This window comes from Dufourea novaeangliae, unplaced genomic scaffold (genome assembly GCF_001272555.1).
Source record: "Dufourea novaeangliae isolate 0120121106 unplaced genomic scaffold, ASM127255v1 scaffold84, whole genome shotgun sequence".
In the NCBI taxonomy this organism is placed as follows: domain Eukaryota; kingdom Metazoa; phylum Arthropoda; class Insecta; order Hymenoptera; family Halictidae; genus Dufourea; species Dufourea novaeangliae.
Window position 1 is genome coordinate 293,616 of NW_015373964.1, and position 14,480 is coordinate 308,095.

The 14,480-nt window shown below is 35.2% G+C and overlaps 1 protein-coding gene across 1 annotated transcript; it reads right to left on the reverse strand.

The window, feature by feature from the left end:
- Window positions 1-577: 577 nt before the first annotated feature.
- LOC107186700 (histidine decarboxylase) lies at window positions 578-13,711 on the reverse strand. Its single transcript, XM_015574631.1, has 14 exons — window positions 13,684-13,711; window positions 10,533-10,819; window positions 9,093-9,350; window positions 7,838-7,981; window positions 7,153-7,219; window positions 5,852-6,014; window positions 4,237-4,307; window positions 4,114-4,133; window positions 3,908-4,006; window positions 2,975-3,195; window positions 2,694-2,803; window positions 1,696-1,866; window positions 1,514-1,590; window positions 578-916 (listed from the first exon to the last, which is right to left on the reverse strand). Exons 1-14 carry the CDS (start codon window positions 13,709-13,711, stop codon window positions 785-787), a joined length of 1,848 nt encoding a protein of 615 aa, XP_015430117.1. The 3' UTR covers window positions 578-784.
- Window positions 13,712-14,480: the final 769 nt, after the last annotated feature.

Here is a 14,480-nt window from a genome sequence, read left to right on the forward strand (position 1 = left end):
CGTGACAATTGTTCTATCAGATCCCACTTTGGCAACCTAACGGTGTAACATTACATGGGCATATATTTTCATTCGAAATTGGAAAGAAAATAAAGTACAAGACAATTTGACAGTAACATCAGATTTATTATCGCAGCTGGTTACTTTCATTCCAACAACAGATCGCGAGAGACCCGCGAGTCTGAACAAAATTGAATCCATCGAAGACACGAAGGAGTACAGTCGACCGTGAGAACTGTGTGTAACCTCGTATTACATTAAATGTCGACTAATTGTCATCCGTTTTCATACAGTGGCCGCAGTTCCTGCTGTGATCCGTGTCCTCCACGTCGCAATCCCTTTCCCTATTCGGATTCTCGCGTCGGTCCTGCGTTATCGATAGATCAACGGCGTACGAACGATGGCAAATGGCGCCTATCGTTTCGCTTCTCGGCAGATTAGCCTCGGTCACGATCATCGACGCTAGATCGTTCGAGCGATCCGTTGGAATGATCCTGATTGAACCGTTCACCGGACCGTGATTCGTACGAGCATTATAGTTTTGCTCACGCAATTGTTTCTCCGCCGTCGAGGCGTCCGGCGAATTCTGTCGGCCCGTTGTCGAACTTTCGCCGGAGGCATCTGACGGTGCAAAACGGGTACGTTTAAAATGTAATCTCGTTAATTGTCGGTCAAATTGCATATCTTTTTTTTTTTTTTTTTTTTTTTTTTGGAACTTTGAACTTGTTTTGTACAGATACGGATTTAATACGCGGAAGAAGATACGTGTAGACTATTTGATATTTTAGTGGTGTTGCTTGCCATTAGTGGATTGGTTCGCTTCCGATGCTGTTTCACCGGTACCGGAAGTGTCCTCGTCCTCCTTCAGCGGCAACTCGGAGGACTTTTCGATCGCTGGACGACAGCAAGCGTATCCCTGAATCGTGATAATGTGTTTCATCGGTATATTAATTTACACAATTTATTTAAATATTTATTGGAGAAAAGTTATATTAGGTAATGTGTAGGGGAGAGGTGGGATGAAAAGGATATTTTTGTTTTGAACAAAATATAAAAAAAACTAGAAGAATATTCTACTTCTAATTGATAATGTTGGAAAGTTTAGCAACCTGGTTATAACTATACGTAGTGATATTAATCTGGCTTCATATATGCCTATCTTATTTTTCGCTTTTTAAAAGAATGTATTTTAACAAAAGAGAATAATATCAATATTAATACTTTAATTATTATTTCTTCATCAACATAAATACTATACTACTACCAACATATTTATAACAAAATTTAGATTAAACTTACATTACTTAAGAAACAAAAATAATCCTCAAATTAAAGAAGAAAAAATAATTTTTCGATCAAAAACACAATATATTTCTTAAATTAATCAAAGTTAACAGAATAACACAATATTAATTATTTAATGGCATAATGAAAAAAATCTTATTTCGATACTTATAAATTTACTTAACGTTAAAACTTATTTTCTATACATGGTGTGAAATTTTCTTCTTACCTGTACAAGGTCCATACGTGAATCTAAAGAGAATTGTTTTCCTGACATTAGTATTCCTCGAATTCGACGCCGCATAGCTACGATTGCAACAGAAATACAAAATTTACACTCTTTATAAAACTTGCGACCGTATTACAGAAATATAAATCACGTTGTCACAGAATTTCTCAGTAGTCTTTTACCTGGACTGTCTCTAGCCTCGAGTCGTAATTGGCCGAAAGCTTTCGTGCACTCATCGAAAACGTCCGCCGTGTCGTAAATGGCGGCGAAGCTGCCGTTCACGATTTTCGGGGACATCGGTGAATTGGCCAATAGCAAACTCGAGCCGAAATTCTCGTTCTTCTCTCTCGTGTCTGGAAATTTGTAATTTTGTAATTCTAGTTAGCCGTGTTTCGTTTTACAATGCAATCAGGATTGGGGGAACATACGCCATTTTTTACGGCGAAAGGAAACCACGAATTAATGGACACACCAATGAAACAAATATGTAACTGGAAACTCGTCTTACCTGAGCTTTCTGTACTCCAAACATTATAGCGCATTTTTTACGGAACAAACAAAAAGTTAAGCAAAACAGTGCTATTGGAAATAAAAAACTGTTTATTATCGTTCGTACAGAGTGCTTAGTGTACGTCGGAAATGTAAATCAGTAGGGGAAAAAAAATCAAAATTTAATTAACCAAACCCTGTAATGTTAGCTCGAGTATTCACGAACAATTTTGATTCATATAAACAAACCAGAAATATTAGTATTTACCATGTGCGTTATCGACTCTAATAAAGAATTCTGTACCGTAAACATAGAGTCAATATTTCAAATTCCAATATCAACGCGTTGCTCTAAAAGTATAATTACAATAATTTTCAAGAAATAAAGAACTAAGAATAGTATTCTTCCAAAATGATAGTAACAACTAAAATGGTGCAGACATTTTTAAGAGAATCGTTTAAAAGTTATTTACTCGAAGAAACATTATTTGTTGTTCAAAGTATCCGTTTCATTCTTCAAATAATAAATGTAAGAACGAAAACGGAAACAAAATTTGGATCGGTTTAAGAAGCTGAAACAGAATGGTACTTTTAATGAGGCAACCAAGCTTAAACTCGTTCGCATTCTTACTTTCGAGTATCGATCGTATCAAGACCGTGTAATCGATCTCTCTTATCGAATCTGCGTTACCTGCTAGTGGAACTCTTGCTCGTACTGGAGAACTCGAGGTGTCTCCTAGGATCTCGTTCGCTGTGTTCCGTATTTCCGCCCAGTCTCTCAAAATGTCCTCGTTGGTCGTGCTATAATTAAAAAAGAAGGACCAAATTTTCTAAAAAGTTGTATATAAAAGCGTCAATTCATCCTTCGTATCTATCCCATTTTTACTTTGCCTTAAATTCATTTTAATACTCGATGCAAAGTTTGTTAAAAGTTACGTATTTAGTGAAAACAAAATGGCGGATCGAGCTTACTTGGTGGAGGTGACGGTGAACCTAATCACGTATTTCCCGTGTAAAGCTGCTGGTACACAGTGAACACGGCCTCTCGTGTTCATTTTCTTTAACAAACGTTCCGTTAGATTATTTTCACCGCGAAGCCGGAAGACGACAAGGCCCAAGTGTCGCGCCGCGGGAATTTCGAACCGCGCGTCCGCTAACACCAGTGCCTCGAACTTTTGTGCCAACCTGACGCCCTGTAATTAGCATCTGAAGTCGGATCATTGAAGAATAAACTATATTTTCGACTTATACACTTGCAACGTTTCTAATACTGTCACAATAATTAATTGTGACCTTTAAAATTGTAAAAAGTTCGGGGAAAGAAAGAATGGAATTCGTCTGTAAAATATTTTGAATGAATGCAGTTTTGCTAATTTTGATTATTTTTAGATGGAAAGATAATATTCTGAGCAGAAGATGTTTCGTTTCGAACAGAATATGGCATAGAAGAATTAGAATATAGGGAAATAGAATGTTCTTATACTGAAAGAAACTGTCAAAGTTATTCCAAGATTAAAATATTTTTCGAATTTTATTTTCTGGTTAGTTATCTTTAAAAATAAATTCAGATTTTGAGTCTTATGTTTATGCTTACCTATTCAAACTTATTGAAAATTATAGTACACTAAGTTTTTAAATATTTCTGTTTGTTTAAGAAACTTTTATCCTTGTCAGAAACTCAATTCACTATTTTACAAACAAGTGAATAATCTATCGAATTTTGTCTTGAATATTTGAAATTAGTTTTCACTTTGAGTTAAGTCCAAACCGACAAATCAAATAGCCCTTCCAAGATGAGGATCGAATCTCCCGTTCGTTACAAAGGGATTAGGGGATTTTGTTGCAAGTGTATACTCGACTTTATCTACACTTTTTAACAAGGGAAACGTATGATGTAATAGAAACCTCGCGGATATGTTTCTGAAGGCCGGTGATTCCGTAATTTCTAATGACGAACCACAATTTCAAGGCCCTGAATCGCTTCGACAACGGGATTTGCCAGTGCTGAAACAACGTTGAACGAAGTAACGAATAACAACAAATAACAGAAAATATCTCGATAATACGAAAGTATACTCGATAATAATTTCGTGAACTTATTGATTAGTTACCATATAATCGATAGCAAGCCCTGCAAGTAAATAAGACGCCGTGTTTAATCGTATATCACGCTCGACCGAACCCGAGACGTCGATTTACGAACGATACGGAGAAAATATCGGCTCCTTCGTTACCTGAATTTTCATGCTTCAAATATAACGGATCCACGTTGAATGTCCTGTGAAGCGCCTGGCTGCTTTTCACCCTGAAACACCCATAGAAATGGTCGTTAAATAATTCTTCGGACCGCTTCTTTTTATCGTTCGTCGCTTCTACAAATTTTATATTTCTGTAGAATCTCATTTTCCATGGTTCAGTTCAGCCTGTGGTATTCGTATTAATCCCCTATTACAATTAAATTCACTCGAACGATTTGTATTTTACTAGCAAATTATTAATTTCATTTCTTTTATTAATTGCAAATTAACAGGGTTACTTTATTTGCGGAAAGGACAGAAATAAACATTTCTGATTATTACTCGCAAATCATAGTTTAGTAATTCCTCAATAAGAATGAATTATTCATTTACTTCCAACCACTATACTGGTCTTATTAGTTCAAATATCCTATGTAATAAATTATCGTTTTTTAAAATTGTTGGAAATATTTAAAGCTCCACACCTTTTCGTTAAAGTTAGAATGTCCTATATGCTTTTGTAGAGCTCTAGAAACATTCCAACTTATTTGTTCTAAGTATTTGTCAGGTGATTTTACTAGTTTATATTGTCACGTACCACATCGACTAAGTTATGTAGGGAGTTTCAAATTATCGCTCGAAAGGCAGATTGATTTATAACCAAGTCGCCTTGCTATTTGGAAAGCATTAACAGTTTCTAACAATAATATGCAATAACGATGATGAATGTTATATTCAAGTTCTTTATCCAATTATTTGTGTTTAAGTTGCGTGTAAGAAAAGATAAAATAAACATGATTTAAACTGTTTCCTATATTAAAATAACCCACGATGTAAACCAGGGATGCCACAAAGAAAATTAAAGAACCCTATTTTTCTCAGATATTTGAATATATTAGTTAGGATAATTGAGCTAAGGAGGGTGGTATAAAATGCTTTGGAAAAATTAGAATTTGCTATAATGGTTGTGAAAAATTCGAATAAAGGTAACGGAAAAATTGAAATTTGCTATAAAGATAACGAAAAATTGGAATTTGCTATAAAGATAACAAAAAATTGGAATTTGCTTTAGAGATTCTCAAAAATTCGGATTTGCCATAATGGTTGTGAAAAATTGGAATAAAGGTAACGGAATAAGTGGAATTTGCTATAAAGATAACGAAAAATTGGAATTTGCTATAAAGATAACAAAAAATTGGAATTTGCTTTAGAGATTCCCGAAAATTGGGATTTGCTATAAACGTAACGAAAAATTGGAATGTACTATAAAGGTACCGATCAAATTATCGTGAAGTAATGAAGCGTTCGATGTATTCGTTCGACCGGGCGCCATCGGCTTTAAAAGACACTGAAATATCATTCCGAAAGATTGTGAATTAAGAGGTCGCTCGAACGGCCCGACGGAAATTGCGGGAAGAATGAAAAAACTGATTCTGCATCCGCAGGCCGACCTACAAGCCACGAAAAAGACGACGAACTTTGCAAGAATTCACCGTGCGATTTACGAATTTTCCTTGTTTTTTCAGTAGTAACTTTTATCCACGAATGATGAAACAACGAGAAAAATAGTGTAATCGTAAAAGGTCGTTTAATTAGTCGTTTCAGAACTCACCACATCGCGGTGCAATCGAAGTGCACCATCAGCCATTTGCTGGGATTAAATGCAATCGAATCGGCGTATTCTATTCCTTGAAGCCAGCCACGGAATTCGGGGCAGACGAATGCACTACCTGCATACGCTGCATCCACGTGCAGCCAGAGTCCATTTTCGACACCTGTTTAGTCATTGTCGATGTACGCACGATTCGATTCGAAAATTTCTATTGGGTTGTTCGGAAAGTCTGTAGTGTTTTTATTGAATTGAAGTAGTATGTTGATATGCATAATATATAATACAATATAATATAACATATTATAATGTAAAATTGAATTAAAAGTCGATATAAATTGTGGAAAAAATACCTTTATGATTTTAATAATTGTAGAGCAAGTAATTTGATATCCGTCATTTTGATGGGATTGTTTGTTTTAGTGTTAAACGCAGAGTAACTATGTATACATATATGTATACATTTCAGTTAACATCATATTTTTCCTATTGATCATTTTTCATTTAATCTTTAAAGAAAAATGTACTTTCTTTTTATCATATATTTCTTCGTTAGATTTCTCGATTAATTTCATTGTACCAGTTACATACAACTTTGAATCTTTTCGTTAAAAAACTTTTCAACCTACTTCTAGATGGATTTCCTTTTCGAAAGTTCTTCTTAATACAGAATATTCTAGCGATCTAAGGAAGTAGTTATCTGACGTTTTAAAGTGTAATTAATTGGGCAGATGCTATTAAAATTTCCAGTAGAAATTGTGTAAATTCTTTACAAAGTTGATAGAACGTAATGAAAATGGACTTTGTACTTGTTCGTACGTTTCGTCGGTATTTCTTACAGAAAAGAAAATAGAAACGACGAGTATAATAACTTGTACATCAAATACATTCAATCCACACCTGGACAATTATACTTGTTTACCAGATCAAACGATTTTTCCTTCGTCCACTAAAAAAGTAAACATGACACCGTGATTGAAATACTACAAATTTTCTGAACAACTTAATATCTCAGTATCTTAGAATCTGACTTTATATACGATGTGTTGTACAATATTCGAATGTATAACAACATTTTAACACATATTGCAATCTTTTTTAAATTGAAGGTTAAAGTTAATAACAAAGAATCATTGCTATTCACTCTTCCGGGGACAGTTAGAATTCATTTGTGGAGTTTATCATAAAATGTTTTTAAACGTTGACAAAATTACTGATTGCACGAAGCATGACACAACTTAAATCTTTTCATGCTTGTGTTCGACAGAATAGGTTGTTAATTTAAGAAAATATTTTTTACTTACAGACTTGGCCAACTTCTTTGAGGTTGTCGAAAGCACACGCACCGGTCGTGCCCAAAGTAGCGCAAACCTTAACAAATAAATAAACCACGCATAGTAATTGAATATTTAAAATTGTAATAAGCGATTAAATAATTTAAACGTTCTACAAACAATAAGTGTAAAAACATTAGTCTACAGTCGCATAAGTTTCTGTCATCAGAGAATAACTTTCAATTTTCCTCCGCCCGCAAGGAAATTTAATTATCAGTATTGAACCTCGTTGTTGATTGGACTCGCGGGCGATTTCTGTGTCACGATGAAAACATCTTGCCTCCGCGGATAATAATTTCCTATACTATAGATTGGCTTGAAAAATGAGTGATGCCGCCCTTGGGGACCAACTAGCGTAAAAACAATTCGCCTCGAGAGCGTCATGTCCGCCTTATTTTCTATCGCAACTACTAAGAAGTCTCGTGAGGTTAATTGGTAGATCGATATCTTTATACTACAAGGCTACCTTAATGACGTTAATTGGAAACTACAGGTCATTTATGTACTATACACACTCTGGTTGTCCATTTGGGTATTTTGTTATAATTGGTCGAGAAGATGCATTTGATTTAGACTATACTGTTACCTTTTCATGACAGCTATAAATTGCTCGCTTGTTAAAAATAATGGAACAATCATGAATGTTGGTACTCACAAAAAATGGGAGTAGACCATCGGCTCTGTCACGAATTATTGCTTCGAGTAACCCCTCTCCCCTCATACTGAGTTCATCGTCGGATTCGATGTACCTCATTCGCACCAAACCTATCAATCCAGCTTTTTCTACACTGGAATGAGCCTATAATACAATAAAATTTTATTTATTATGTAAAACATAAAATTATCATAGTCGTAGCATTATGTATATTAATCTGTGCTCCAGTATTTTATTAATAATGTGGAGACATTTTCTTAAATAGAAAATCCCTTTTTCAGCTACTTGCCTCGTGTAAAGGTCGTTATACATGGTGTATCCAAACTGGTAATGCAACCCGAAGGTATCTGCTGGATACGCGTACCGATTGAAAAGGACTCGGCTAACGCGTCCGTTCATTACATGCTGGTTCTACTTATTGTAAGCACGAATACACTCCAAAAATATGGGAGTAAAGTTCATAATTAATGGAACATAATTATTCTGTTACTATCGTAATTATATTATTATATTTAATAAAAGTTACGAAATCTGTACACTACTGTATTGTAGAATAATATTTTTTTCTTTCTTTAATTATCAGATCTGGTCTTACACTTTTCGCCAATAGTGTACATACGTGTTAAATTTTCAAAATTGATTACCTCGGAAAAAAAAAAGCTTACAAAGGAAATTTTATTCCAACAATCATCTACCATGTACGTATTCATGCTCGCAATAAGTAGAAACGGAATGTAATAACCAGACGCGTAAGTCTAATTCAATTGCACGCGTATACAACAGATCTTCAAATTCGACTATTTCAAAAACGAAGCATCGCTCGAAAAAATTTTACTCCACATTTTCGACTTATCTGTGCATGCAGAATGACCTCCCTTCGGGTTGTACCATTAGTTCGAAGACATTCTCTATAATACAAACAATGATGAATATTCTTAAAGTAAAAATGTTTCCGAGGAATGAATAACAAATGTAACTGAAACGAAGGAAACATTCGTCAGTAGATTTAACAATAATTCTAAATATCTAAAATTTGGTTAATTAAGTAGTAGACCCTCGTAATAGTGATCAAATCGCGAGGATTTAATTTCCAAATAAAATATTATCCTACAAAAATAATGGTACGCAAAAGTGTTGTTTAATATCTCCCAGATGTCCTTTGCAATGGCGCCGTATTTATAAAAGGAACTCGCAGGAATTTTATGTCAGGGAAAGACTCTTTCCTTATTACCTATTCAGCAATGGGAATACGTACTTGGTCGGAGCAGTACCCGACAAGACGCGAATTAATCTCGGCTGGTAAACGGTCCGGCTCATTTTGTTGCACGTCCCTAATGGCTCGTGTTCTTGCGGCTAGCAAGCAGACGAGGGTGGCTTCCGACGCGGTAGTCTGTATCACGCCACCGCCACCGGATCCTCCTGGACGATGCAGGAATTCCTCTGGCAGGCCAATCATTTTCCCCAGCCAGTTCATTACGATAGTCTCCAGTTCCGTGCACGCGGGACTCGATGCCTTTCCAAGCACACCCATCAAGATTCAAACGTTTTACATTTGAAGAAACAGTGAGTTTTATAGAGATCTTACCCAATTTTTCTTTGGAGCATATTTGATGATACATTAGCTTTGAAAAGTTTCAATAGATACATGGGCTAAGACGTCTAAGGGAAAATGTTTTTAGGTCTTTATTCTATTGTTAATGTTTACTTTTATTGGGGTAGATATGCGAGTATGAGGAATGTTAATTCCTTGCCCTATGATTTTCTTGACGTCTGCAGTCTCTCGGATTACATTGTTATCGATAGTTTTCCAGAAACGAAAGGAATTCTGTGGCTATCGTAACTGTACTTTTATTGTAAAAGGTAAATATTAATACCAGTAACGTGGTACTTCACTTCGACTCGAAGAAAACCGAATAATATTCTTTTCTGTTGAATCGATTTTCAAATCGTCAACACGAGTCTGACTCTATGTTATAGGGCAAGGGGTTAAGTCATTGAATAATTGATTACTGTTATGGTTTTGAAATATTCCTCACTTTTTTGTAACACTTGGAGGCAGGTGTCTTTAGACTTAGATCTTCATTCTTTGGTTAATATTTATTTTCATTGTGGTAGATACGCGCGTATGAGTGAATAATTGATTTCTGTTACGATTTTGAGATTTTTCTCAATTCTATTAATACTTGCAGACAGATCTCTTTAGACTTGGGTCTTTATTGCTCTCACACATGTCATTATAGTTAAATCTGTAGTGACTGTTAATGTTTACTCCCTTTAGACTCGATATGCAAGTATAAGAAATATTAGAATGTTGTGTCGATGAATAATTGATTTCTATTATGGTTCCGAGGTACTAAATGAAAATGAAAAATGAATTGTTCTTAGTTTAGACTGTATACAATTCATATGACATTCACCAGCTGTTAATAAAAATTGTGTAAACAAGTGAATTTAAATTCTATTAACTACACTAACGTAGTATTGATTGAATTCCGAATGAAAATAGTATTGCATTCATGCAAATTGTTAAGTTTCCTCGATGAAGAGTTAAAGAGTTATTGAAGGTATTGAAAAAATAAAATGTACGTTAATTAAAGCAATCAATACGTTGAATACGAATAGAAACAGCTCTTGCGATCGGAAGGAACAATGTTTCTTACTGATCCAAAAATTAGAATTGTTTCACGTGACTCACCCAAGTGAATCCAAGACAATTTATCGCGTCGGCTAGCATGTCTGCCAATAAGCTGGCGGGCGAATTTAAGGCGGGAAAATAAGCGTGCATGTGCGGACTCTGCCAGTGCGTGACACCCGGCATGATACATTTTTCGATGTCGGCGAATATGTTCTCCCATGGTTCGCCGTCCACTGGCGCCGACGATGGCAGGACGTTCCTTAGGTAACCCGGTGAAACTGCTGGATAAACGCGTCGGGATCGTATGTTCTCCAGGTAATCGGCGATATAATCCACCATTTCCTTTCCTGAGAGTTCCAAGTAACAAAATCATTTCCTGACCTCTACTGTATTCACAGAAATATTTGTAATACAGATAACCCCCGTATAACAGGGTGGTTAAGTTCTGAAAAATTACTATGTTATAACAACGAAATTAAGAACTAGTATGTATTCCAAAAAACTAATAACATTACACTATTCTGCAGAATTCTCTAACTATATTAGAATAAAACTGTGTTATTTGAGGGTTCATCTAAATCTCTAACCGTCGTAGAATGAAACCGTGTTATATGAGGGTTTATCTGTACCAATGGCTTTCAAATATCAATTAACTTCGATTATCCGAACTAATAGGGAGATAAATCCAGTGTGATAAACGATTTTTTTGGGCAATTTGCTCTAGATCCACTTTTTCATATAACAATAGAAACAGATGAAACAATATCATCTTCGTCCAGTTGCTCTGTGTTATCGATAATCAACGATTTACTGTGTATACCTTTTGAATATAAGATCTAGATACTTCAACATTCAACCAGAAGCAATGCTAGATATCCTATTCCTTACTAAAAAAAATACTGTACTGTCAGTGTTTGTGTCCTGAATTTGACCTTCTATTGAAGCTTGTTCTATTAAGTTGTAATCGAACAAACTTATACATCAAGTAGGAATTTCTTAATAATAAAAATCGTTTTCTTATTATCACGAAAAATTATAGACAAATATTTTGTGTCAAACTTTACGTAGTGACAAACAAAATCGTGGTTTGTAGGAAAAACCTAGTACAGACTGATTTATGCTTTAAATCGATAAACACGATGGCTGCATGCCAAGATTCTTCGACGCAAGAGAAATTATTTAACTTCGATGGTTGACCTTAAACCGATTATCCCTTGTTCGTCCTATTCTGGGGATTCGGTCTTAAACACTCGCGGTAAAACACTTCCCCGTCGATGCAATCGTGATCTCGAGCGGTATGCCTTTGTCCTTTTCCCAATTCGTTCCGCTGATGTACGTCGCGTGCAACAATGGAATCCGATTCGTGTTGCTTAAACGTTTCTCGAAGACACTGATCAAGTACTGCTTCGTTTAAGTACCACGAGTGAAATGTTGTTCCATGTTAAAACTATGGTGCCGGTCAGAAGAAAGCTTAAAATTCGTTATATAGAAACATAATGACAGTTTTTCCATTCGAAATTGTAATTAATATTGAACAATTGTTATTACATCTGTTACCCCATGTAGTTCTTTCTATGTTCTATGGATATTTGCCATTTGTCTGACAAAAGATTAATTCTCCGTAAATAAAACGAAGTTGCACCACAGTGTCAGCTTAACTGCAATGATCATTAATTTTACGTATATCTAATGTACTAATTATGTTGGAGGAATTTGTAAACGTTAATAGCATGTAATAGAAATAGCAGTTATTACAATAATTAGACTCCTGATTTTAAGCATTAGTAACACACATGATTGTTTGGAATTAATTGTAGTTGAGAATTCGATAAAGTCTGACGAGGTTCTGCATTTTATTTGAAACCTGGTAGAATGGTAAATAAATTAAAGGAATTTTTGTTTGATTCCAGTTCTTGTAAATTAGACTGCAGAAATCTGTATTTGCATAAAAATCTGTAGTCTAATATTAATATTTTATGAAAGATAGTTATATTGTATTTTAGTACAATATTATAACAGAACAAATAATATTTGTTAAAGCTTGTTTCTTAAACTTAATGTTAAAACACATCTGTAGTAAAAAATACACAAGGTATAGTAATATCTAGCTGTTTTTAGATCCTTGTTTGCTAAAACAATCTCCTATCGCCATTCTTGTTATCATACGTGAAATATAATTTACATCGTCACTTTTAAATAGATTCTTCTTACTAAACTGCAGAAGTTTATGTAAATCCACAATTTCAGTTACAAATATCTAAAATTCAAAATGGGACAGAATGTTGAGTTTTGTACTAGGAGCTTCACTACATTAGTAATAACATACAAGTAGTTATAAATTTTATTAAAAACTTTACTGCATTTTCTAAATTAAGGGATGATATAAATGCATAAATATCCGCAGTCTGTTTTTTACTATCTTGACTTCGTATCACGTATATCTTTTCGATAAATGAATGATCATTCCAAAATTTACTTCGTCTTACTTAAGTTACACTTGGTTTGTTAAGGTATTCCTTGTTCAAACCTTCTAATAGCCGCCACTGTAATATCACATTGTTCCAACAGTGACCCCGAATTTGAACCTCGTTCGGGATTGAAGTAATACTCGTTTGCACGGACTCTGTCAATTTTACAAATCTTCGATAGTGTGAACAGGAAAGTCGACGTTCCACGCGAAATTGGATTTAACGAAAAGGGAGACGTCACGTTGCATTTGCTTGCCATGGATCCAGAGATTTAGGTTCTAAAGACGGAATCCAGCGTTTGGTCCGTATTGGAAACGGTATCGAATCCATAAAACTCCCATAGACTTACTCCCGTTCGGTGATCCCTCTTTATTGGCGCCATTTTAACGCCCCAGGAACGATGCACGCGTATACCCAGCTCCGTTACGAGAATTACAACGTTTCGCGAACATTCACCAGGAATCGTAAACATCTGTGGTAATGCTGGACACTGCGTGACGATACTAACGAGACTTTATGGCCATCAGGTTTTGTTCCTTTTATGTGCCGCTCGCAATAAAAGGAATTTAGTATAAATTGTATAGTTTAACGAAGTCGTGTGGCTACCGAGACTACAGTGATTCGTGTACTTCTTTCGTACATATTAAGGACAACAATGTTCGATAATGTTGTTCCCCTTGATCTTGTCAGCTTTACATTACTTATACTTTGTTTAAAAAACTATGTCAACTGTCAGTACTCACCATGCTCGCGATACTCCTCTAGATTCATATTGTCTGCAATGAAAAACAGAGTGCACGCACTATTATGTAATTACTTTACGACGATGAACGTTTTTATGTGTCCTATTTGGATGTACAGAATGACTCTGAAAGGGATGATATCTTGTAGGAAATGCTGTGGGAAGCATGATGTGATAGAACATTTTATCAACGTCTTATGTGTATTTAATACGACGATTCATTATGGCGACCATGTTTCTCAGTATCGTATTTTTATTTTCCAGTTGCAGTAAAACGATCAGTGTACACGAATGTGTCTAAAAAATTAAGAAGAACCATGGAATTCTATTGGGAATGCAAGTAATATATTACACTAGGTACGGTAGCCATATTGAATATCTGTTGTAACATTTACTCATATTACCAGAATACTTTTTATGCCATTTTAACCTCTCTAACAGCATCCTCAAGATCTATTTCAGAGATTTTGTGCAGAAATTATTTTAAGAAAACTAATAAGTAATACACAATATTCGGAACAAAATAAAAACCGTACGAAAACAAGGAATATCAATATTCCACACGTACATCTGAACAAATATTTAATATCGTGTTTACTAAGAAACAACTATCGTTGAAATTATTATGTTTATCGACGCAGATCGTTCGTAAGGATTCTTCGGCGGGATCGGAATCATTTTTTCGCTCACCCTCGACTTTCACAACAGCCAGATCTCGAAATTCCGATGGCACCGTATCAGGCGCATGTGGTGAACGGTATAATTCACTTCACAGGCGGAAGTTAAGGTACCCGGGTG

Bases quoted from the DNA above. Each gene is read 5' to 3' on its own strand.
- LOC107186700 (XM_015574631.1), bottom strand. From the start codon at position 13,711: ATGAATCTAGAGGAGTATCGCGAGCATG. The intron at 4,134-4,236 runs GTAACGAAGGAG...ATTTACTTGCAG, and splicing joins TTTGAAGCATGAAAATTCAG to GGCTTGCTATCGATTATATG. The intron at 4,007-4,113 runs GTAACTAATCAA...ACGTTGTTTCAG, and splicing joins GGCTTGCTATCGATTATATG to CACTGGCAAATCCCGTTGTC.